Raw genomic sequence first — 25,429 nt, 5'->3', positions numbered from 1 at the left:
ATTCACTTACCACACTAATCATTTTTTTTTTGTTAGATGAAAAAAACAGGTACCTGGTTGCAGGAATATCTCTAACTCCACAGTTCAGTTTTCCTTTCAATTAAGGGGAGAACTTTTCCATCTGTTACTTTGCGGCGTAGAGTGCCTCGCTTTCAAATTACATGTGCAGTAAGTCTTTCATGATAATAGATAATTATCATATATAAATTTTCATTTTCTGCTGTGATTGGTGCACGTGTTATTGATGTCCTAAATTTTTACAATGTACATTGATCAGGCCAAACCAGAAACTGTAAAGAAGGTGTGTGACATAGTCAAGAAATAACTGGCACTACCAGATGCATCTGCTGTCACCGGAGACTCCAAATTTTATGCACTTGGAGCTGATTCTCTTGACACGGTATTTTCATTTTTATTAATTTTAACTATATATATATATATGAGTTATTATTTTATCATACAAATTTTCACAATACTTATTAATTACTAACTCTCTACAAAGTGTATGCCCCCGTAATTTTTTTACTTTTTTGGTTTTAATTGCTATTAGTTTTAGCCATTCTACTTGTTAGAATTCCACAAACCATATTCTACATTGGATCGATCAAACCATGGCATATTATGAAGACTTTTTTTGGTTTTAATTGCTATTAGTTTATAATAAATTTTAGTGTTATAGAAAATAAATATTTTATTTATCCTATATATTCCGCATGTTAAAATGCTAGTGATATTTTCCCCATCTAAATGAAATAATAAGAAGAATGTAACCTCAAAAAAGAAAAGAAAAGAAGAATGTAGTTGCACTTGCAGGTGTATATTTCCTTTTTCTTTTGGAGTAATATTACACGTCGTGGAGTTCACACGGAAAAGGCCTTGGCACTCGTGTGAAATATAGGGGGCTCTTCTTCTCACTGTTTCACGAGAAAGAAAAGGGGTTTCGTCTTCATAGGCAGCGTGAGAGTTAAGACGAGATTTTACGACTTCTCTTCTCTGTGAGTCTATCTATGTAGGTGCATCTGACCTCGCTTCACTTCTCGGCGTATCCGAGCCTCAGGTAATCCTCTATGATTCTCAAGCCATACCTCTTTCCAATTCAATCTCTCACACCGCAACGCAATTTCAAATCTCGACCTACTTTTTTCCTTTTCGCGAAATTCCTCTGCGTTTTGTTTAGATTCGATGATTGCAAAGCGTGGCCGTGTAGGGTTCAGCTGGCATTTCAAGGTTTTAGGGGATTTTATGTGTTTCGCAGTGTCAACGACGTGTTTGTGTCCCCCCCTCCCGAGAAATTCGTAAATAGGCGCTGTATTTTGGGGTAAGGAACGAAAATGGGGTTATTCTGTACCATGATGGGTTTGGGGATGAAATGAATACCCAGTGTTAGGTTTCGAAGGCTGTAAAGAGTCACTTAACAACAAAAGCCTTTTTCCATGAGGTGAGGTCCGCTACATGGATCACATGTCTGGTATGGGACCATATTGTTTACCATGAGACCTTTCCCCAATGTCCTTTCTTGGGGTAAATTGTATCATTGCTAATTGTAGCTTCTCATAATTAGCGTGAAATGTTAGGTTGACTATCCTGAAATCTCCAGCTGGTCAGAGTTTATCTTGATATCACAATCACGATATTTTGCTTGTGCAGTTCAGAGGAGATGGCCTCTTCACATAATGTTGAATTGGAGGCTGCTAAGTTTCTGCATAAACTTATTCAAGATTCTAAAGATGAACCAGCCAAGCTGGCTACTAAACTCTATGTGGTATGTGTTGTCTTCTCTTAATGAAGCTCTTTAATTGTTCTTTTTCTGCTTATAAAAGAATTGGTTTACTTGTGACTAACTTGATGAATGTTTCAGATACTACAACACATGAAATCAAGTGGGAAGGAGCATTCAATGCCATATCAAGTGATATCAAGGTTAAACGTCTGCAGCTTAGCACTCAAACTCATTCATATGCAGTTATTTAATTTTTTTTTGTTTGTTTAGCCCTGCTCTCTTGAAGTGAGCTAAGATAACAAAATTGAATATCTGATCTGATTGTCTTCATCAGGACACATGGTTACTTTTGAACTCTTCCTTTCATGGTAGTTAAGATATTAACCAGCATTGCCATTTGTGTGATGGAAAATGAAATAATCATGGGACCGGTTTGTTTAATTGCTTCATATTTGGTTTGAACTTTATAGAAAGGTGAATGGTTTTTTTTTCCGTCTCGACAAACAGAAAAGGTTGGATTTATTTAGTTGTTTTGTGTAATTTGGCTTGGGTAATATATGCTTGAAACTGTTGGCTACTTCCCTTGTAAATACATTTATTTGATTGACTTTGCAAATGGATCATAAACTTAATTCTCAAGGTATTTATGAGGCCCATCTTGTGGACCTAGTTTTCATTCTGGTGCCTTAGTGATTGTAATGAAGCTAATACGTGTCATTGTTAGCACTGAAACTTTGTTAGTGTAGGTAATTTGACCCAATATTTGGTTTCATGCACAATGGTGTTTCTTCTGACTTGATGTTGTCTGTTATAGGGCAATGGAGACTGTCATCAACCAACACGGTCTTGATATTGAAGCATTGAAGTCATCACGTCTTCCTTTGACTGGTGGTCCTCAAATAGGTAATTATGCATGTTTACCTAATGCAGAACTGAATATTTGAGATATTTTTTTATGTGATTTTGATTTCATTGTTTGATAATTTATGCAGGATCTTCTTCACAGTCAGTGAATGTAACAAAAGATTCCAGAGTGGGTTTGGCTGAAAATGAGGTGTCCAAAATGGACCCGTTTGCTTCAGGTCGGCCACCGGTTGCCCCAAGTGGTGGAGCGCCTGATTATTATCAAGGATCTGTGGCACAGAGGAGTAGTCAGTCTTTTGATCAAGGAAGTCCATCTAGTTTGGATTCTAGGTCTGCTAACTCTCAGTCACAAGATAGACGTGATACTGCCAATTGGGACAAACAGGTGAGTCAAAAGGATGGCAAGAAAGCTACAACAAAGAGAAAGAGGGGAGATACATCATCACCTGTGGAACTGCATGTTGACAGTCCTTCTCAGCTGGATCCTCGCAATACTGGTGTTAATGCAAGGAAGGGGAAAATAACCAAGGCTGAATCATCAGATGGTCTTCCAGTTAAAAATGGTGAACTAACCAACTTTAACATGACTCCAAATAGTGGTCAAATGGAGAATGTTTCGGCTTTGTCTGGTAGCATGAGGACAATGCTTAGAGCAAACCAAGAAGGCCATCATTTATTGGCAAAACAAACTGATTTGACAAAGGTTGGCAATCCGATGGTGCGAGCACCTAATTCAAAGTATGCAGAAGACACTGAAGTTTCCTCTGCACATATTGCTTCAGGGAAGCAGCAAGGTACTTCCTTACCTTCTACACAATGAGATTAGAGGTCGTATGTAATCAAAATAAAGACAGATTACCATTTTATTCCAATGCATCCATTAATACCTCCATCCATTGGTCCTAGTAAGGAATTTGATGACAGAAATTCCAATGCATCCATTAATACCTCCATCCATTGGTCCTAGTAAGGAATTTGGAGAATTTTCAACCATAAGTTGTTGGAAAAGCCGCCTTAATTGCAGTCTCTATGGGGTTGCCTGAAGTGCAACCTTGAGGGTGGTGGTTTAGTGGTTTAGTTCCACATCAGCTAGTGATATGACCAAAATAGTGTAAATAAGTGAGGGGCAACCCTCACCTTACAAGCCGGTTTTGTAGAGTTGAGTTGGGCTCAAATCCACATTCTAAGATGGTATCATAACCTATCTTAGATCCATTGTTGGGCCACCTTCATTTGACACACGTCAGGTTGGAAGTCTTGGGTGTGAGGGAGTGTTGGAAAAGCTGCCTTAATTGTGGACACCCCTTAGCACGCCTTAGTTGTGACCACTTTGGTGCTTGTCTGAAGTACAACCTTGAGGGTGATGGTTTAGTGGTTTAGTCCCACATCGAGTAGTGATATGACAAAAATAGTGTATATAAATGGGGGACAACCCTCACCTACAAATCGGTTTTGTAGGGTTGAGTTAGACCCAAACCCGCATTTTAAGATAAGTCATGATATGACTTGATCCAACTATGCTCCATGGTTTGTGAACTGCAAACTATTTGGATTAATTTTACTAAAATGCCAATGCCTAATATTTGAGTGTTGAAGTTTGACAACTCCTGGGTTTGAGAACGGCAAACAATTTGAAATATTTATACTAAAATGCTATTGACTAATATTTGACCGGTGAAGTTTGACAAAAGACTTTCTAGAAGAGCTTATGTGTAAATATAATCATTGGAATGGAAAAATTTATTTGTGTAGAGGTTTTCTTTGACATTAGTTTTTATATCAGTCACAGCTGTTACTAAATTATTTTTGAGTATACTTTGCTGTTGGACACTTCACAATGATTAGCTCATTATTGAGAGAACGACTGAGGAAATATCAATTTTACTTAGAATTAGATGTAGTCAAAGCAAAAACAACTATAAATTTGAATTTCTTGTTGACAGTTATTGATAGAAAATAATTCATATTGAATTTCAGGTGCTTATGCAAATGTTCATGGAGGGATGTCGCTTGCAGCTGGTGCATCTTCAATGGTTGAAGCTTTCTCAAATTCAATGCAATATGGTGGTGCAGTTGAGCGTGACAGGGGAAGTTCTACTACTTTATCTGATGGGCATAAAATTGTTCAGGTACTTTCTATTAACTAAATTTTGTCTATGCATTTATCTCTAAGCTCTGCACCCCCCCGCTATACTCATCAAACTTTAAAGTTATTATATTTGTATTTTCTGTTTTGACTATGTGACTTGTATATAGTCACTTGATTATTTGACCAGGTAATTTTATTGACAGGTTGGCAGGCAAAATAGTGGCTCGGAAATGAATATGCTTAGACAAGGTGTTTCTCCTAGAGACACGGGAAAATCCACTGTTCCTGCCATGCCTTTCAAGGAACAACAGTTAAAACAGCTTCGAGCTCAGTGCCTTGTTTTCCTAGCATTTAGGTAGAAAGTTCTGCTATCACCTTTTTGGATTTGTAAAAAATGTACTTGAATAATATTTTGTTGTGAAACTTTGTTGTTCAATGTGCAGAAATGGTCTAGCACCAAAAAAACTACATCTTGAAATTGCACTTGGAACTGCCTTTTCTAGAGAAGGTGACTGGTTTTATATTTATTTTATTTAACATATTAAAGATCTTCATTGACTAACTTATGAGCAATGTGATGGTAATACAGATGGTTCTCGCAAAGATCTAATTGACCTCAAAGGAAAATCACAATCTTTTAATGAACCAGGTAACTCATCTGGGGCCATGATGCCATTTGGAGGTCCCAGCAATGCCAGACAGACGGATAAAAACCTTTTGGGGTCCTCTTCAGTTGGCAAAATTGTGGAGGCTGATTCTTTGTCAAAGGGAACTGAGAGCCCAAGAATGTTGGAGGACAAAGGTAACCTACATGTCACAAAAAGAGGAGAGGTTGATAGACGAATTCAAGAAAGAGTGGCTTCACAAGCTTCCTCAGCCACTTCATGTCAGCAGCAAGATTCTTCAAGTACAAGGGGTGCTTTAGTTGGTAATAATCATTTAGATGATGTTGACATTGGTAATATGCAGGTTGGAAGATCCAACCAATCTTCTGTTGCTGGCCCAAATAACTGGGCCGGTTTTGCTGGTGCTAATGAGGCTTCAAAGGGACCTCCTCAGGTCTCTGCTATTCAACATGAGTTGCCTATAGAAAGAAGAGAGAATATTCCTAGTCAGTTTCAAAATGTTGGTAACAATTGTGGTTCACGGAATCAAAATTCTGTTAATCACTTGTCTTTTTCTTTAAAAGAGCAATGGAAACCTGTTCCAGGGATGGACAGTGATCCTCATGGAGCAACCATGATGAAGGATGGAAATGTAATGATAAAACATGTTTCTCCAGGTAAAAGCCATACTCAATAAAACATGTTATTGCAATCAGTCTCTTTAAAGCATGTTTTTTGCCTTATTTCAAGTGTCAATAATTGATGGCTTTTTGAATATTAATTGGGATTACTCTCAGATGGCTTCAAAACAGTTCCAGTTGATAATGCATCAAAGCATGGCATCTCTTTTGCTACAGAGCAAGATGGGAATGAGAGGTTGGTATCAGCTGATTTTCCACCTTCTCCAAAATATACAATGTCAGAGAGATGGATCATGGATCAGCAGAAAAAGAGGCGTCTACTCGAGCAAAATTGGATGCTAAAACAGCAGAAAACAAAGCAAAGAATGGCTACAAGTTTTCACAAGTTGAAGGTTTGTTTTACTTTCAACTACCACTTTTTCTAGTTTAGTGCATACTATGTTCTCCTTATGCATTCAAATTATTTTTGCACCCCATACATACACAATGTGTTTCTGGTAATGACTACATGCTGCATAAAAATCATTGCCTGAGCTTCATTCCATGTATTGTAGGAAAATGTGAGCTCCTCTGAAGATATTTCTGCTAAGACCAAAAGTGTCATAGAGTTGAAAAAACTTCAACTATTAGAGCTTCAACGTCGTCTCCGGAGGTAATTTGTGCTCCTGTGTGAATAAATGTGTTATTTTCTTCAATTATCAGTTTGACAGTATATTCTCCCTTTGTGGGCAGTGATTTTCTGAATGATTTTTTCAAACCAATTGCAACCGAGATGGAACATTTAAAATCAATTAAGAAACATAGGCATGGTAGGAGGGTCAAACAACTTGAAAGGTTTGAGCAGAAAATGAAGGAAGAGCGTCAGAAGCGGATTCGTGAGAGGCAGAAGGAGTTTTTCAGTGAGATAGAGGTTCACAAGTATGTGCTCTTTCTGTCTATTTTTATTTTCCTTTTCTACCTCTTCAATTTTTCCAATGTATTGTAGTAGATAACTATGAATTGGTGTTCTCCTTAATCCTTTCCTCAAACATGTGCACTATTCCTTGAAATCTAGGGAAAAACTTGATGATGTATTCAAAATCAAGAGGGAACGGTGGAAGGGTTTCAATAGATATGTGAAGGAGTTCCATAAAAGAAAAGAACGTATTCATCGTGAGAAGATTGATAGAATCCAGCGGGAAAAGATTAATTTACTGAAAATAAATGATGTGGAGGGCTATCTTCGAATGGTGCAGGTAGGTTTATTTTCTTATTTTATATAAATAGATACAAGGCTGATGTATTGCATGCTTAATGCAATTTTCAATGGTACATTAGGATGCAAAATCAGATCGTGTAAAGCAACTACTTAAAGAGACCGAGAAGTATCTTCAAAAGCTTGGGTCCAAGCTACAGGAAGCAAAGACTGCAGCAGGACGTTTTGGGCAGGATGTTGATGAGACAGGAAATGTCAGTTTTCTTGAGAATAGCGAAACAGAAAATGTGGATGAAAGTGATCAGGCAAAGGCAAGTTCTCTTCACGCATTTCTTTGTTACGTTTAAATCTTAGGGGGTTGTTTGGTTTGAGAAAACATTTTCTATTTTCTCTTGTTTTCATTTTCAAAATTTTAAAGTTTGAAAAATGTGTTTGGTTAAATTTCTTATTTTCTGTTTTCAGAAAATGAAATTATTAAAAATGTGTTTGGTTTAACTATTTTCAATAAAAAGCTCATGAAATGATTTTAGTATAAATTTTATAAATAATTTTAAAAAAATTATAATATGTTTCCTCAATAATAATTATTAAAATCATTGTACTATTTATTTCTAAGAAAACATATTTTCAAATGAAACATTCAACAACAACAAAGTGATGGATGATGCAGCTTTTCTACTCTGGACATGGTTAAGGAGTTGGGAAAAGGATTTTGGGATAAAACACAACACTGGTCGAGCAATCTTAGATCAGGATTTATGTATTAATGGAGGATAGAACAATATAACAGCAGTAGTAAATATACTCATTACTGTATTCAGCATTTGGTTTCTTCTAAGACTACATTAAGTCTGTTTTGAAACCAACTGTCTGCTCTTTTATTTTGTACACTTTGTACCTCTGGTACTTATATTAATATATAGTTATCTTCGCTGATAAAAAAAAAAATTTCTAAAAAAACATAAAATTAATATTGTATCTGAAGTCTCACAAACAAAACAAATATACACATAATCACTAAATACATATTAGATAAGAATATTTTGAATAACTCAAAAGTAATATTTACTATTTCATATAACAAATAGAAATAATAAAAGTTTACACAGATTTAAAAAATTCTTTTTAAGTTACATTATATAGTAAATAGAAATAATATTTATCGTCTCCCACAATTTAAAAAAATTGAGCAAATTAGGTGTAGAATAAGTGAAAAAAAAGTGAAAAGATATATCCACTACGTTGCAGGAAACAAATTCGAGAAAGTGCAGCAGTGGCACAACTGAAACTGCTGTAACAATATGCGTATGCGAATAATGGAAGTATCAAATATTTACATCCAATTCCACCGCGTTTTCAATATAGTAGCTCCCATTTCCGTGAAAATGCGGAAAACGTTGATTTTTTATTTTCAAAATCCAACTGTTTTTTTTTTAAATATTTTCAATAAATTGTTTTTCAAAATTTGAACCATACATATTTTTAACCCTGTTTTCTATTTTCACTGAAAATGAAAACAGAAAATGGGCAAACCAAACTACCCCTTAAATTGTTCAGTTTGTGACTTATTTGTTCCATTTTTTTTACAGCATTATATGGAAAGCAATGAAAAGTATTACAAGATGGCTCACAGGTATTAGTTCTGCACTTATGTACTCTTTTAAAAAAGGTTTCTTGGTACTGTAAGTTGCTTATCTTGTATTTTTGCTATTAATGAAAGGAAAAGCAGCATAGGATAATGGGGAGTTTACTGGTTTAGTTTTAGTTTCAAAGAATCAAAAGTGTTCATAGTCCATTGGTTCCATTAATCTATAAATATGTATGTGAAATTTCTACTGTGTTGAGTAGTCCCTCTGCTTCATTCTATGATTTTCCCTCCTGCAGTATAAAGGAGAGCATTGCAGAGCAGCCATCTAGTTTGCAAGGCGGGAAATTGAGGGAGTAAGTTAAACATTTGCCTTTTTTATAATGCATGTTATTTAGTTGACTCATATGCTTGTGTCTTGCAATGAATCCAAGTTTTTGTATTGCATTTAGTTGAGCTGTAGGATTTTTTTTTTTAATTATGCATTTTCTTTGTCTCAGTTGGGATTTTATCCTTCTCACTTTACATGCTTTTTTGTCAATTTTCCTAAATCTTGTTTGTCACAAAAGGACTTTGGACTTTCATTCTCTATTATTTTGAATATAAGGACTTATATTCTTTCTGATTGCATGTTTTGTCCTTAGATATCAAATGAATGGCCTGAGGTGGCTGGTTTCCCTATACAACAATCATTTGAATGGAATTCTTGCTGATGAAATGGGACTGGGTAAAACAGTACAGGTATTCAATTTTTGTGAACTGAGGAACATAGTATACTCAGTTGGATTCCTATTTAGTTCCATTGTCTTTGTTAATTAGCATTTTTGGTAGTATGTTATTTGCTGTTTTTATCACTGCTGAATAATTTGTGCTTTTTTTGGGATTTTACGTTTATTACAGTAAATATATACATGCTGAAGATCATTGACCAAATTTTGCAATAAAAATATTAGAAGAACTTTTCTATCTATACAATCCTAATGCCCTTTTTTATAGGTTATTTCTTTAATTTGCTATCTGATGGAGGCAAAAAATGATAGAGGACCGTTTCTCGTGGTTGTGCCCTCTTCAGTTCTACCTGGTTGGGACTCGGAAATAAACTTTTGGGCTCCTGGTGTTCATAAAATTGTCTATGCTGGTCCACCAGAGGAAAGGCGTCGGTTATTCAAGTAATTGGACATCAAGATATCAACCCCCTTCATCTATTTGATGCATATGTCTTGGTGTGTTCCTTATTAGTTTTTTCATATTTTAGGGAAAGGATTGTTCAACAGAAATTCAATGTTCTTTTGACTACGTATGAATATTTGATGAATAAGCATGATAGACCAAAGCTGAGCAAAATACATTGGCATTATATAATAATTGATGAAGGCCACCGCATAAAGAATGCTTCTTGCAAGTTGAATGCTGACTTGAAACACTATCAGAGCTCTCACAGATTGCTGTTAACTGGAACACCTTTACAGGTTTTTTCTTCTTATTTTTGCCATTTAGTTTTTCAAATATACACGTGCTTTTTCTTGGGAATAACTGAGTTTTTTCTTAACCCTTATTGGAGGCTCATGCTATATCCTTTGTTTCACTTTTGCACTTAATTTTATAGCATTAATGCTATATGCTTGCTGGTTTCATTATTTTATAATTTATTTTTATATGCAGAACAATCTTGAAGAACTATGGGCACTACTTAATTTCTTGTTACCAAACATATTCAATTCATCAGAGGACTTCTCTCAATGGTTTAATAAGCCATTTGAGAGTGCTGGAGATAGCTCGCCTGATGAAGTAAGTTTTGGATTATTTCTGTTTATATCTATTAAGTTTACGTAGTCTTGAGTTTTAATTTAAGCCTCATTGATTTTTATGTACTTATTGTGTTATTTTCTATCTATAAATAGGCTTTATTGTCCGAGGAGGAGAATCTCTTGATTATAAATCGTCTGCACCAAGTTTTGAGACCATTTGTACTTAGGAGGCTGAAACACAAGGTTTTTAATACTCAACTTTAAGCTTATTAAAGCATATATTAGCTAATACACAAGGTTTTGTAATTAAAAGTAAAATTAGAAAACATTTTCTTAAACAAAATAGTCCCCTAGCTTGTCTGCCTTAAAGATATATTAGCTTCTGAAATCAATTGTGTTACTGTTCTTGCATTATCAATTTATTTTAGGTTGAAAATGAGTTGCCTGAGAAGATTGAGAGACTAATAAGATGTGAGGCCTCATCATATCAAAAACTTTTGATGAAGAGGGTGGAAGAAAATCTTGGTTCTATTGGCAATTCAAAGGTATCTTTTCTAGTACTTTATTCTGTGTTGAATGATGTTTCTTAACCTTTTGATACTGCACTAAGAATTTATGTCCTTCTATTTTTGTTTTAGATAAAGTAGCTTCCCCGCATAGTCTACATATATATACTTACTCTGCTGGTCTATTTAAAATTTATAATTTTTAGGCTCGATCAGTACACAACTCTGTCATGGAGCTTCGTAATATATGCAATCATCCATATCTCAGTCAGCTTCATGCAGAGGAGGTATATTCCAATCTTATGAATGGTTTTTTTCTGAATGAATGCATTTTGTGAGTGATTTTAACTGCTACTCAGTCAGAAAATGGATTTTAGGAGATTTAAATTACGGTGTGATACCTTTCTTATGTGAAACTGAAAGATTGAAAAATGTAGTGTTCTATTATATAAATTATGAAGCATCATCGCAGGATCATTTTCTAAATATGTAAAAGCTGACAAAGATCATAAACAGTCATACATGGTTGTATAACTTATAAACTACAAAGTAGTTTGCATTTTATTTTGGGTTTCCCTGACATGAGACTCAACCAGGAATTCTGTTGTGACTTGACAAGGAATTTTCTAGGAGATTTGTGGTGGAAGTGGAGGGTTGTATGTATGAAATGGAGACCTGTAGAGTGAGCAAAAAGCTCAGCATGAGTGATTGGAATTATTGTGTTGGAATTAGGTTTTGTGTGTTGAGCGGTGAGTAATGTTCAATGATTGTAAGGAATTGTGCAAATGTAGGCCAATAGTTTGGTGTAGGTTGAACCACATTAACTTTATGTTTATTGCTCTTCTGTCTTCTTCATATTGTATGTTTGCGGATCCAGTTACAATGTAAGGTTTGTGTATAGTTTTTATCACTTTCCAACTTCAATGATGCAGCCTGAAAGTAATAAATTTCTTTGCAGAGTTCATAACTTTCACTTCCAAAATGGGCATGTTATCTGTCTGAAGTAGTCAACTTTGTTTATTTGACTACTAGCAAGCAGTCAAGTTTTATGTGATTATGTATATTTGTTATTCTTGACTTTTGGTTATGCTACAATTTGACTTTTTTACTGCAGGTGGATAACTTCATACCTAAACATTATCTGCCACCAATTATTAGACTTTGTGGGAAGCTTGAGATGTTGGACCGTTTATTGCCAAAATTGAAGGCGACAGATCATCGGGTACGAAACATAGTATATAATTTTTGCTGGATGACTACATTTGACTTATTTCGTGTCGGTAGTGATGTGAGTTGTTATAAGGTTTAATTACTTTTTTGGTCCTCTAATTTCTTTTTTAGGCTCAATTTAGTCATTTTGTTATTAAAATGTTTAATTAGATCCTGTAATCATTAAAATTGGTTCAGTTAGGTCCTTTTATTTTAAAAAATTCAATTAGGTCCCTTACTTATCAGAATGAATTCAGAGAGGGTTTTGTAATCAGGGGGGAATTAGGATTAGGTGCTGGGATGATCTATGTAACCTATACAGTCGGAATTTGGTTCCTTAATTCATGCTGAATAGTTTGCATTAGGGAACCAAACCTCTGCATGGGAGACTAATGTTTGAATATATAAAAGTACCCCTTGTATTGCTTAATATATACTATTATTTTTGCAGATAAAAAAAATGAATTCAATTTGGTCCCATTTAAAACCAAATTTAGTCATATTAACAAAAAAAATTGAAATAGGTGGAAGAAAAATGAGACCAAATTGAACCCATTTTAAAAATATAAAGGACCTAATTGAACATTTTAAAAGTAAAGTGACCTAATTGAATCATTTTTAAAAATTACAATATCTAATCGAAGCTGTTAGCCTGTTAATATTAAGAGGACCAAATTGAACCTAAAAAATAAATTAGAGGACCAAAATAGTAATTAAACCTTGTTATAACTGTGAAGATATTTTGTAAACTTATTTACCATGCAGTTTGTTTTATAAGTTGTTGTCTAGTTGGATAGTTGCTCCTTTGGACGCTGAATGTGTTTACAGTTCATTTTCCCCTTGCTAAATCTATGAAACTAAATTGGTTCTTAATTTAATGAGTATCTTACTAATGATTTATTTTGGAAATTTAACTTTTAATGTCTGATATAATACTGTCAATGCCTTTTCAGGTTCTTTTCTTTTCGACAATGACTAGGCTTTTGGATGTTATGGAGGAATACTTAACTTTGAAACAGTATCGGTACCTCCGGTTGGATGGGCATACATCAGGAGGTGATCGTGGTGCTCTGATTGATCTATTTAACCAACCTGGTTCCCCATATTTTATTTTCTTGCTCAGGTAATTTTAATGTCTACTAGTGTATTAGGTCAATTAAAACATTGAATTGTGGGGATTTTTTTTTTATTTGGGTGGGGGGTTTCCAGGAAATTTGGCTGAATTCCTCCTATTGACATACCTTTATTTGTTAAATTAGGGGACCCTTGTCCAAATTTTAATCTATATTTTATGATTGGCATTACATAATGAATTTTAGGGTCTGTTTGGTTTGAGGAAATGTTTTCTATTTTTTCATTTCTTGTTTTCATTTTCTGAAAACAATGTACATTTTCAAATTTTCATGATCTAGAGGATGTTGATCTTTTTTTGTATTTTCATTTCTTGGTTTGGTAACCATCTTTAGCACCATTACCCAACCCATCACCCAATACCTTGTTACAGTCACTATACTGTAGCCACAGACTTTGTTGCCAAATTAAAACCATCAAAGCCCAGACAACCACTGACTTGCCACCAATTTGAAAGCATCAATGTCATCCCCGACTCCTCACCTTCAAAACCATTGACTCACCATCAAATTAGAAGGATAGTAGTCATCCCCAACTTTGCCATTGTAAACACTGATGTTCCCTCTACCTCATTGACTCCCACTGCCAGTCCTTGTTGGAACCAACCATACTCCTACCAGCTTCCATCCACACCAGCTCCCATGAATCATTGCGTGTGACTGCTAGTAAATGATAAACACCCCATTTGTGGAACCCTCCCTTAAAAGCTAGCTGTTAAAGGGGGGGGGGGGGGGAAAGAAACACTTAAATACTTCACTGAGCATCCACACTACTTGGTGTGGGACTTAGGCACCCTATGGAGATAGAAATTAGAGGCAAACCAAATAGACATTTTCTATTCAGACTTATAGAGACTGACTCATCCCCCCCCCCCCCCCCCCCCCCGGCACAAGCACACACATGCAAATGATGGGTGATGCAAGTACTCTTGTTTTAAAAAAGAAGCCTCACATTTACATGGCTTATTTATAACTAAAGGATTGTGATGATTAAACTGAAGCTGATCAGCTGGAAATTCATGAAAATAATGAGAGTTGTAGAGTATCAGAAACATCAACAATTAGGTGTGCATTGCCTTTCTGAATCTGAAATCTGGAAAATTGTCGAGTTGCACCTGTAGCCAAAAATGAATACTAATGTTGAACTGTTGATGAGTGGTAACTTATATAATTGATGTTATGATAATTGCAATCCTGATCCTGCTCCCAGATGCAGTATTTTCAAGATTTCTGTATGCTTAATGTTGAAAAGCCACCGTAACTGCAGTCATCCCTAGCCCGGCTTAATTGTGGACTCTTAGGGTTCTGTCTTAATTGCAGCTTCCAGGGATTGCATTTAGTCCCACATCGCCTAAAGATATGGGCTTAAATAGAGCTTATAAAGCTTGAGCAATCCTTGCCTTACAAGCCAGTTTTGTGGGGTTGAATAAGGCCCTAAGCCAAAATTTTAAGACTTTTCTTGATTTCACTTCTAGATATCTCTTGATGAAAGCCATTTCACTGCTGTAAGTTGGGAATGATTGGATTGAAGTTGTCAAGTGTCTTCCTGTGATTGAAAACTTGCACATAAATGGATACAAGTTAGAAATATTTCTTGCTTTCTTGTAATTGTTTGGAGGGAGTTGGTTTTGAAATTTGTTTGGTTGTTCTTCCCCCACATCTTTTTTCATGATTTTTAGATATAACCACAAGTACTTAGCAAGTCAGACCTAGTTCATTTTGTGTACTTGATAATCTTGAAGTTGTATTATCTTTTTATTGCTGACATTCATCTATTGTCAAAAAAAGCATTCGGGCTGGTGGTGTTGGAGTGAATCTTCAGGCTGCTGACACAGTGATCTTATTTGACACTGACTGGAATCCACAGGCAAAGAATTTTTTTTTTATATGATTTTTCTAAATATTTTTTCTTTTTCTTTTTCTTTTTTGGATTTTGTGGCTAATTGTTATGATCTCTTCATTTGTTGGAATATTTTCAGGTTGATCTGCAAGCTCAAGCAAGGGCTCATAGAATTGGTCAAAAGAGGGATGTTCTTGTTCTTCGGTTTGAAACGGTTAGTGCTTTTCCCTTTAAATTGTGGTTTGTCATGGGTGGGAATTTCATTGATATACTTATATATATGCTACGTTAAAGCAACATGAATGTTTTCTTGGTAAAAAATTGTATTACGAAGAGAATAAGTTTTAAGGAAAGTTTAGCTAGGATGTCTGGTCCATGCCACACTGTTGATTCTTAAACAATTTGCCATATTATCGTTGTGCTCCTTACTCTACAGTGAGAACTAAGAACTGAAATAATATTCAAATCTCACGTCATGTGAAATGCATCTTCTGTACCTGTTGTGTGGTGGTCATAAAATGTGCTTTTTTACAAATTCATAATATGGGAGTCATAATGTCAAATTGTTTTATTAATACTTGATTTGGGAGTTATCTTTTCCCTGTAGAATAGTTTTTAATGCTGTTATGTTATGGACCTTGTGATCCATGTATTGATTGATAGGGATAGCCTGTGGTGATGAGTACTAGAGGTGAACTCAGCTTAATTTTGTACTGCTTTATGCTCAAGATTCTTTGCTGTTAAATATAATTGCTTTGTTTCTTTGGAAAAAACTTCTATTTTGCTCTTTGAAGGCATTGGGAATTTTTCATTTTGTGGTCACGGCATTGATATTTTATCCCTTTATTCTTGGGGAGTGGGTGATGTTTATCTTGCAAAATATGCTGGCCCCTGCATCTAGCTTGTCTGCTTAATTCTTTGGATTGATAGTAGCTTTTTAGGCATTAATGCTATAACTTTAGTACAAATGTAGTTCTATTTTTTCTTATATGCTAAAGTTGCTTCTTCTGCTAAATGTAACAAGGTTCAAACTGTTGAAGAACAAGTCAGGGCTTCGGCTGAGCACAAACTTGGAGTTGCTAATCAGAGCATTACTGCTGGTTTTTTCGACAATAATACAAGGTTGGTGATGCCATGATATTTCACCTTTTGTTTATTACAAACTTTTTGAGTCAGCTCTGAAGTTTCTGTTATCTGTGTTTATTGCAGTGCTGAAGATCGAAGAGAATACTTGGAAGCACTCCTGCGTGAGTGTAAGAAAGAAGAGGCTGCACCTGTTTTGGATGATGATGCTCTAAACGATGTCTTAGCCCGCAGGTTCTTTTTGAAATTATTTTACTATCTGTCTATTATCCACAGCCTGGTATATGTGCTTATTTTCTGTTGATTAATTGGGTTGTTGGACTTTGTATATCTAATGTGTCAATTTGAGAATGTCAACTTGGTGAGTGCAGTAGGAATTAATGGGAATTCTGGAAAGATATGCATTTGACTCTTTACTACTTTCATTTTAATGAATTATAGAAAATGGTTCCTGATGTATTATTGTCATTTCAGCATTCTACCTCCTTCCTACCATTTGGTGCTAAACCTTTTGATTGTTGATAAGATCTTTTAAGTATTACAACTGCTTGTTGGCCCATTGTAATTGTATTTAAAATAACATTATAAATACCTTATAATTAGTTTTTCCCACTTTGGTTATTCTTCCTTCCACCTAAATTTTGTGTTTAAAGAGAAAAAAAAGAGAGTTGACGTGAATTTTGTTTATGTTGGCAGTGAATCAGAGTTGGATATATTTGAGGCTGTTGACAAAAAAAGGAAGGAAGATGAGCTGGTATTCTATTTATGTATTTGCTTAGGCTTTTCATCAGCATACAAACATACATACATAATTAATCAAAACGCACAATGAAGATCGTATGAATACGATTTTGCACTTCTCGACAAATATAATTTGTTTCTTTATTCTAAGCGGTTATTCTATTCTTGGTAATCAAGAACAAGTTCTAATGACAGAAGAATGGATTTTTTTGTTCAACAGAAAAGATGTTGAGTGCTAACATACGCCTAAATTTTGAGTGGGTGTACATTAGCAACCCCATATATTTATAGTATAGTATAATATCTTTTTAAGTGCTCTTTGTGAAGGGGAGAACCTCACTGGAACTCCAAAAAAATTATTGCAGGCTACATGGAAGAAATTGATGCTTGGACAGGCAGCTGATGGTTCCGATATTCCTCAACTTCCTGCTCGTCTGGTCACTGATGAAGACCTGAAACAGTTCTATGAAGCAATGAAGATATCTGATGTGCCTAAGGCTGAGGTAGAATCTAGTGGAGTAAAGAGAAAGGGTGGATATATTGGGGGCCTTGATACTCAACACTATGGCAGGGGAAAACGTGCTAGAGAGGTTTGTCTATGTGTTTTATTCATTTGGACTGTGCGGTAAATTGTATTCCTTGCTTGCTTTTTGTTCTGTATGAGTATGCTCTGCTTCATCGTACCTTCATATTATCAGTTTTCCCCAGGGTTAATGTATAATTGTGATTTACATACATAACATGTGATGTGCGAAAAGCAGAAGAAAATAAAAAGTTAATTGAAAACATACTCACGTACTACCTTGTGTGCTGGATATACTATCTAATTGCTTATCACCATTTTCATACTGCTCAAAGGTACGTTCCTATGAAGAGCAATGGACAGAAGAGGAGTTTGAGAAGATGTGTCAGGTTGAAACTCCAGATTCACCCAACAAAGTAAAAGAAGTGGCAGAAAAGAGTTGTCCAACAAATACTTCCAGCTCTGTGGTATCTACTTCTAACTTACAACCTGTGCCTGTGCCTCCAGCGGTCCCAACATTGCCAGCTGTGGAGAGTTTGCCGGTAGTGGTACAGCAAGTTAAAGAGATAACCCCACCCGCCAAACGTGGTCGGGGAAGACCTAAAAGAATAACTTCAGATAAGTCACCAGCTGTAGTGGTCTCTCCAGTAACTTCTGGAACTGTTGAAGTAGACACACAGTTACAGAAAGGATTTGGGTCTGGACATTTAGCATCGTCAACTCCTGATTCTGTTGCTCATTCTGCTGAAGTTGTAGGTGTGAATGCACCTGTGCAGCAGTCTGACACAGTAGTTTCTCCTAACTCACAGTCTGTCATTCCTATGCCTACTATTCCACCAAATTCTCAGGTAGCTGCTGTTCCTGTTTCTGTACCTATTCAAGCAAGAGGGCAAGGGAGGAAAAGTCATGGTGGGGAAGGGATTAGACGTAGAGGGAAGAAGCAGGTCATGATTTCACCTGCAATCCCTGTTGGTTCTGTTGGTCCTGATCTAAAGGTTAATGATAAATTGGAAGATAAATTGGTCAGTCCTTCAGGTCAAGCTATATCCCAGAGTGAAACTGTTCCCAGCTTTGCTGCAGAGCCCCATCCACCTTCTGCTTCTTTGAGCAGTGGAAAGGATCCTTTGGGTGTTGGGGTTGTTTTGAATTCTCAAGCACCCCCTCCTTTGCCCTCTAATACAACCTTGGTTCAAACTGCACCCACTTATCCGTCCGTACAGATGCTAAGTAAAGGACAAAATCAGAAGTCACAAACTGGAGTTTCCCGTCGTAGGGGAAAGAAACAGGCAACAATATTAGCACCGGTTCCGGATCTTTTACATCAGGATTTACATCAAACTGCTAATTTGCCGATTTCATCAGGCAGTATATCAGGTGAAAAAGCCACTGAATTAAAGAGCTTGCAAGAGAGCAATGTTCAAGAATCAAAATGTGTTGTCCTGGATCAAGCATCACAGAGCGTAGGTGATCAGGATTTAAAATCACTGGGAGGATCAGATGATTCATCCAAACAGACAGTGATCATGTCTTCATGTCAAGATAGTATGATTAAATCTCCAGGTGAGTTGTGCATTGCAGTATTGAAGTTCTTAACACCTTTTCATTTGTATTAGAAAAGATCTTGGATATAAACTCAAGATATTTTTTTTTTTTTTGCAGGACAAGATCTTGACACGGTTAAAAATCCTGATGCTCATGATTCTTCTGTAAAGGTTGTTAAATCTTCTGAAATTACCTCATCGAAAATTGATGAAGTTTGCAATAACTCGGGGAATGAAACTTTACTTGGCACAACAGTGCCTGTTACTGGGGTGATACAGGATCAACATTCAGGTGGTAAAACTCATAATCAAACTGTTGAAATTTCAAAAACCATCCCTTCAGTTGTTGATACTCCAATTAATTCCTTGACTGACAATGAAACTACACAAAGCATCAACAAGTCTTTAGATCCTGTGACTCCAACGATTGTTCCCAGTACATTAACTACTGTTTATCCCACGCCAGGTTCTGAATCTACTCATCCAGGCTTGGCTGAATCCATTCCCACCAAAAGGCAAGGTCGTAAAACTCAAAATAGAGCAGAGCCACCACGGCGTAAGGGAAAAAAATCAGCTGCAGTGTTACCTGTTGTTCCTGATGCTGTTACTGGTCAGGATCCTAAGTTAAGTCATCATGCACAAAATTCACCAGTAGATTCATTGCCGGGGAAAGCCACTGCCAATATCACTCAAACCCAAGCATTGGAGATCCTTTTACCCAGTGGAGTAGTTAGTCATGATTCAAAACGAAAAGAGAGGGCAACCAATTCTACCCAAAATAAGCTACAGAAAGTTGCATCAACAAGGATTGATGGTGCACCTATGTCCACAGATAAGATTTCTGTGCATGATGTTGCACGGGTAATGAAGGAAGTTTTCTCTGGAACTTGCTTACCAAAGCCTAAAGCTCATGATTCTGCTGGGAGTGAAGATAGGAACACACCTGTTGTACCTGTACTGACTAAAGCTGCAGTGGATGTCGCTTCCAATAACCAGAGTTTGGAGGATAGAGCGTGTTCTAATATAGCAGCTACTGGTGCAGCATGCCTTGCTTCAAATGTTCCTGTGAATGTTAGCGAAAAACAACCAGAAATGGCATCCAATATGGATAATTTGGAGGGTAAAGCAAGTTTAGATATGCCAACTACTGGAGAACATAGCCTGACATCAGATGTTAAAGAAAAGGCTGAACAGATGCAACATTCTGTTGAAAGCTCAACCACGAGTTGTAAAATAGCTCTAGATACAACTCTCAATGCTGTCCAAAAGATCGATGGTTCTTCTGAGAGACTTCCAACTGGCTCTGCTCTCAATGATTTAAATATAGATAGTTCTAGCCATCAGATGTGTTCATCTTCAGGTGCTGAACCTCTTGCAGTACTTGATCGTAAGCTTAAAAACCAATCCGACTCTTTAGAGAAGTGTTCAAGATCTTCTCCTCTTGATATTGGTGGCACAGGATGCCCACCAACTCCATTGGAACCAGACAGTTTTAGCAATAATCCTGTAACTAGTCAGGCTGATACCTGCACTCGGAGCCATTCATCCTCAAACAAACCTCCTGATACCACAGAACACATTTCTAATGAAAAATTGGAACCCTTGCAACCATCTTTGAAATCTTCATCTCTTGCTTGTGTTGACGGCTCTGGGTTATTGGTTCAGACTGAAAATTTGGGTGATCAACCACAAGTGATCCCATCATGTTCTGCAACAGATCTTCCTCCAATGGCGATGATAGTTTCTAGTATTTCAGAATATACTGAAGTTAAAAATGAAACTGAGTCTACTTTAAAACCTTCTACTGAACTCTCATCTGATGAGGGGATTGTTGGGTATAAAATTCCTGCTTCTCAGTTGCTGGAGCCCGAGGATCGGATTGCATTTGAACATAATTCTCAAATGGCATTAGAACCCTCCACGAAACAGTGTTTAGAATCTGCTTCTGAAATGAAAGTTCCTGTGAGTCCTAAAGCTGTTGAAGTTCAGAAGCATCCAGATGCACTAGAACCTGCTGATTTGCATGGTACTCCATTGATTGAGAGTTGCCCAAAATCTCTCTGTGAAGAAAAAAGGGATGATAGGGTTTCCAAATGTGAACAGCTTCAGTCTTGTGTTGTTGAACCTATAAATATTGACCCTGTTTCCCAAGAAAATATAGTATTATCCAATCCTATTAACAATCCAAAGACTGATTCTTCCGAGGCTTGCCATATGGAAATGGACACATCAGACAGGTCAGTGTTGCCACAACCTTCTTCTGGTTTGGAAGCTGTAGGGAATGAGTTAGTAGATATTTCTGGTGTTGGCAGTCTTTTAGAGGGAAGTAAATCCGAAGCTGCAGTTCTGCCCCCGTCAACCTTGATAGAAGAACAAAATAGGGGATCAGCTGTAACATGCCCAGTTAGGAGTTCAGAACCTTTGGAGGAGTCAATGGAGAAGGGTGTGGCTAACAACTCTGCAGTTCAGGAGGAAGCAAAAGTTGATAAAGTAGAAACTGATGTTCAAATGGATTCTTCCATTAGTCAGACTTTGCAAGTAAAACATGAAATTTTTCAAGCAAATGTGAATTTGCCCTCCCATCTGATGGCGAAGGAAGAAAACATAGAAGTCTCATCCTCAAGGCCCCTATCTATCAGTTCATCTCCATCACATGAATTGAAGGATTCTGAACTTGAACTAGGTGATAAATATATATCTCCGGTTGGTGATTTTCAGACTGAATCTAAAGATAATATGTTGAAGAGCTTGGATTTAGTTTCATCTCCTTCCGTTAGGAAGGAAGAAGGGATCAGTTCTACATCTGATATTGATGGTTCTGAAGGCCTTTCGATGTCTCTGAATGTTCATCAATTAATAACTGTCCCAGATGCTGTCGAGTCTTCATCGTCCCAAGTGAAAGAGGAAAAAAAGATTGGGGTATCTTCTGACAGTAAATTAGTTGTGAGGTCTGTATCTGAAAATGACATGGAAGGATCTGGTCTTTTGCCAGAAAACCCTGTGCTGGAAATCAATAAAATGTCATCAGATTCCTCAACGATTGTTAGCCACTCTGTGGAGGGTCAAGTGTCATTTGTGAAAGAAGATAATTCAGAAATTAAAATTGGTGATCAAATGGATGCTTCTCATGTCTCTGAGAATGATTTAGAAAGGATTACTTCTAAATGCATGGATGTACCTTCTTGCTTGCAGATGGAGGGAGATAAGGTTGATATGTTGTCTGACAAGGGCCCTCTTTGCAGTTCCCTTGCTTCTAGTGAACCAAGAGATCCTTTGATTGAGAATAGTAGAGATGGCATCGAGGTAAGTTATTTGTACATATTTAGCACATCTTGCTCTGTATTTTTTCTCCAATATTGAACTGACTTCTTTTACGCAGGATTCTGTTGCAAATCCATTACCACAACAGAAATCAAAATGTTCTGAATCTGGGAAGGTTGATGAGATGAAAACATCTGATGTTGTCAGGGTTGATCCAGGACTGAAGTCCAAAATCGCAGATTTTCCTTCTTCCTTAGTGATGGAGCAAGATAAAGCTGCTGCATCATATGATAGCCCACTGGCTGCTGCAGAACCAAAATATTGTTTGACCGGAGAGAATTGTGAAAATGCTAATGAGGTATGGCATTTGGCACCTATTAGTTTATTGGTAGTCACTATCCTTTCAATTTTACTCTTGTATTCATTTCTTCTGTAACCCATTACAAAACCATTAACTTTACAGGAACCAAATCCTTCAGAAGCTGAGATCGGTAATGAAATGAATGCATCTGATGTAGCTGGGGTTAATACACAGCTTTCATCAAGTAGCATTATTGTGCCATCATCTTCCTTGATGACTGAGGATGATAATATTGTGGTGTCATCTGACAATGGTCCACAATGCAGTATGCAAGTACTCAAGGAATCGAAAGATTGTCAGACTGAAGAGGGGAGCTGTAAAGATGCCACTGAGGTTAGTCATTTTACAGCACCTATATTATGTCTACTGCCATGATTCTCCCTTTAACTTCCTTCATGAATGCATTTCTTCAGGGTCCCTCTACAAATCCAGTACTGCTGCAGGAATTAATTATTAATTCTGAAGCTGAGACATGTAATGAAGGCAAGACACAGGTTGGTTACCCCTTTAGACTCTGCGAAAACCTTTTATCTTGGTTTTACAGTCAATAGGTTTGCTTCATTTTTAAGGTAATCAATTCGAACAATTTTTGTTGTATTCTATTTAAAAGTATATTGTGAAAGGGTAAGAAGTTTTTTCTAGTTGAAAGTTAAACAAATTAAAATTTAAGCTATCTGGATGAGTTTATTATGATTGTACACTTATTTGCAACATCCCACTTTGCAAGAATCACGACTGCATTGTTTCTCTTCTGATGCTCTATATATGGAATCAGTATTAGGCATTAGCACATTAGACAAATTGGGAGATGATTTTATATTACACATACAGCTTTCATGGGTTTGTTTGCATTAAAACAATATCTGTGATCTATTGTTTCCATTACTTCTGGCGTGTGATTCCATCTGTGCATCCCAGATTGGTGGGCTATCTGTGGAAGATGTCACAGCATCAGAGGGAAAAAGAGAGGTGGAGACATTGCCTGATGAGGGTCCACAAGGAATATTGGAAGCCCAGGATGGATCAAGAGGACTAGCTGACATTGAGGATGGGACAGATAGTAAAAGCTGTGCTGCTGAGATGGAAAATGTATCTGAAGTCCCAAAGCCCTCAGTATCAGCTGAGAAGGGGGAAGACTTGTCTAAGAAAGGTATAATTGGCAGCCAAGCAAAAAGGCAGGTATCAGAAGAATCTGAAGCTGTTACGGGAGGTGGAATTGATGTTACTCCAGATTGTTTGGCTGTGCCAGAAACGGCAACTAATGATGGGGCTTCATCTTTGTGCTCTTCAGCAGAAGGGAGTGAACATGTGGACAGCTTGTCTGAGAAGGATTTAGTTGGCAACCCTGTAGCAGAACTTGACACTAAAGTATCTGAAGCTGGTGTTTCTGACCAGGAAAATCAAGTAGTGCAAGAAAATGCATTGGAAGATATGGAACATGAGGAGAACTTGTCCGAGACGGGTTTAGTTGGCAACGCCGTAGCAAAACTTAGCACCAATAAATCTGAAGCTGGTGTTAGTAACCAGGAAAAACAAGAAAATGCATTGAAAGACATTGAAAAGTCCCCTCCTTCTGCAGCAGAGGGCTGTTCTTAGAAGATTTTCAGTGCCTGCTCAGAAATACATCAGGAATCAAAAGAATATGAAGTTAAGGATTGAAGAAACATTTTTCAAGAGTCAGGTTGTAAATGGAAAGGCACCTTAAAGAGCTTGGATGAGAAGAGAAAGTGGATGGAAAAGGCCAAGAATATGAAATCAAGTAATAATGAAATCTGACCTTGTATATATTATATTATATGTAGGGATTTTTGTACATATATGTTGTAATTTTCCTTTTTAGTCCTGCTGCTTATCCTATTACTTGATCTTGGCATATGGTTACAGGGTCCAACAGCATCTGTCTAATTATTGGTTATTTTTGCTACCGACGATTTGTTGAAACGGTAACCCATTACATATATTTGAATAGGATATTTCAATGTTAATCATCAAACAAATTATAGTGGAGTTCTCTTTTATTGGGTTGCTGAACAGGCATTACAACAAAGGTTTCTTGAGTGAATTTAATCAAGATACGACTTAGTTCATGGCTTTGAGCGAGGAAATTGTTTGACAAAAATAAGAAAAGATTGTGGCCAAGGTTGTTATCTCCCTTTTCTCTGCGCTATGTAACATAATCTAAAGACGTAAGAAAGAAAATTTAGATATTCAATTAAGAAATTTAAAAGGTGAAAATCTTCTTTAGTTGAATAGTTAATTAAGAATTTTCTTTATTAGATTTGATTTAGCAAATAAGACCAAAAAAATTGTCTTAAAATGAATGTAGCATTACTCTAAATCAAATCAATTATATCTCATTATATTTTTTAATAGTTTCATTGACTATATGTTAATGTAGTAGTTTTTTATATTATCAACTGGAATCACTTTTTGTGCGAATTTTATACTAGTTATTACGAAAATTTTAAAATAGTTATTATTAAACCTTATGATTGAATGATTGTAGAATCATGAGGAATGCTAGCAACATTTTTAAACACTTTTTTTTAATATTTTATATTTAATTGACCGAAATTTATTGAAATCATAAAAATTGTGGTTTTCATATTTAAATTAGGAGATATAAGTGTGATTCACAGAATCTGAAAATTTTTAACAAATTTCAATCAATTAAGAGTATTTAAAAAAGTCTCTAGAATTTCTCTACAATTTTACGCTCTAGCATTTATTGAATGGGTCTCCCTTGAGATTTTAGAATTTTTAATGTATAATGTGTTGAAAAACAAC

General features: G+C 36.3%; 1 protein-coding gene across 4 annotated transcripts; it reads left to right on the top strand.

Annotated features, from left to right (window-relative positions):
- Nucleotides 1-862: 862 nt before the first annotated feature.
- Nucleotides 863-24,689, top strand: LOC114393351 (chromatin structure-remodeling complex protein SYD-like). Of its 4 annotated transcripts, none has more exons than XM_028354658.1 (37): nucleotides 863-1,057; nucleotides 1,648-1,762; nucleotides 1,859-1,920; nucleotides 2,535-2,623; nucleotides 2,713-3,378; nucleotides 4,562-4,713; nucleotides 4,877-5,028; nucleotides 5,117-5,181; nucleotides 5,263-5,955; nucleotides 6,076-6,311; nucleotides 6,474-6,571; nucleotides 6,652-6,837; nucleotides 6,974-7,154; nucleotides 7,237-7,425; nucleotides 8,704-8,747; nucleotides 8,999-9,055; nucleotides 9,344-9,440; nucleotides 9,696-9,868; nucleotides 9,955-10,168; nucleotides 10,362-10,487; nucleotides 10,601-10,690; nucleotides 10,876-10,992; nucleotides 11,160-11,240; nucleotides 12,068-12,175; nucleotides 13,116-13,285; nucleotides 15,081-15,159; nucleotides 15,272-15,346; nucleotides 16,157-16,254; nucleotides 16,342-16,449; nucleotides 16,912-16,969; nucleotides 17,322-17,546; nucleotides 17,815-19,039; nucleotides 19,139-22,323; nucleotides 22,430-22,639; nucleotides 22,745-22,975; nucleotides 23,056-23,136; nucleotides 23,561-24,689. In XM_028354658.1, the coding sequence occupies exons 2-37, from the start codon at nucleotides 1,658-1,660 to the stop codon at nucleotides 24,236-24,238; spliced, it is 10,404 nt and encodes a 3,467-aa protein (XP_028210459.1). In that variant the 5' UTR covers nucleotides 863-1,057; nucleotides 1,648-1,657; the 3' UTR covers nucleotides 24,239-24,689. The 4 variants fall into 4 exon arrangements, with proteins under 4 accessions (XP_028210459.1, XP_028210458.1, XP_028210460.1 ...); XM_028354657.1 differs by having other exon boundaries at nucleotides 864-1,057; nucleotides 1,653-1,762; nucleotides 22,400-22,639; XM_028354659.1 differs by having other exon boundaries at nucleotides 864-1,057; nucleotides 5,323-5,955; nucleotides 22,400-22,639.
- The last annotated feature ends 740 nt before the right edge of the window (nucleotides 24,690-25,429 follow it).

Source organism: Glycine soja, chromosome 17, assembly GCF_004193775.1.
Source record: "Glycine soja cultivar W05 chromosome 17, ASM419377v2, whole genome shotgun sequence".
Taxonomy (NCBI): Eukaryota; Viridiplantae; Streptophyta; class Magnoliopsida; order Fabales; family Fabaceae; genus Glycine; species Glycine soja.
Note: the sequence above shows the minus strand (reverse complement) of the source record. Positions and strands in the feature narration are given on the sequence as shown.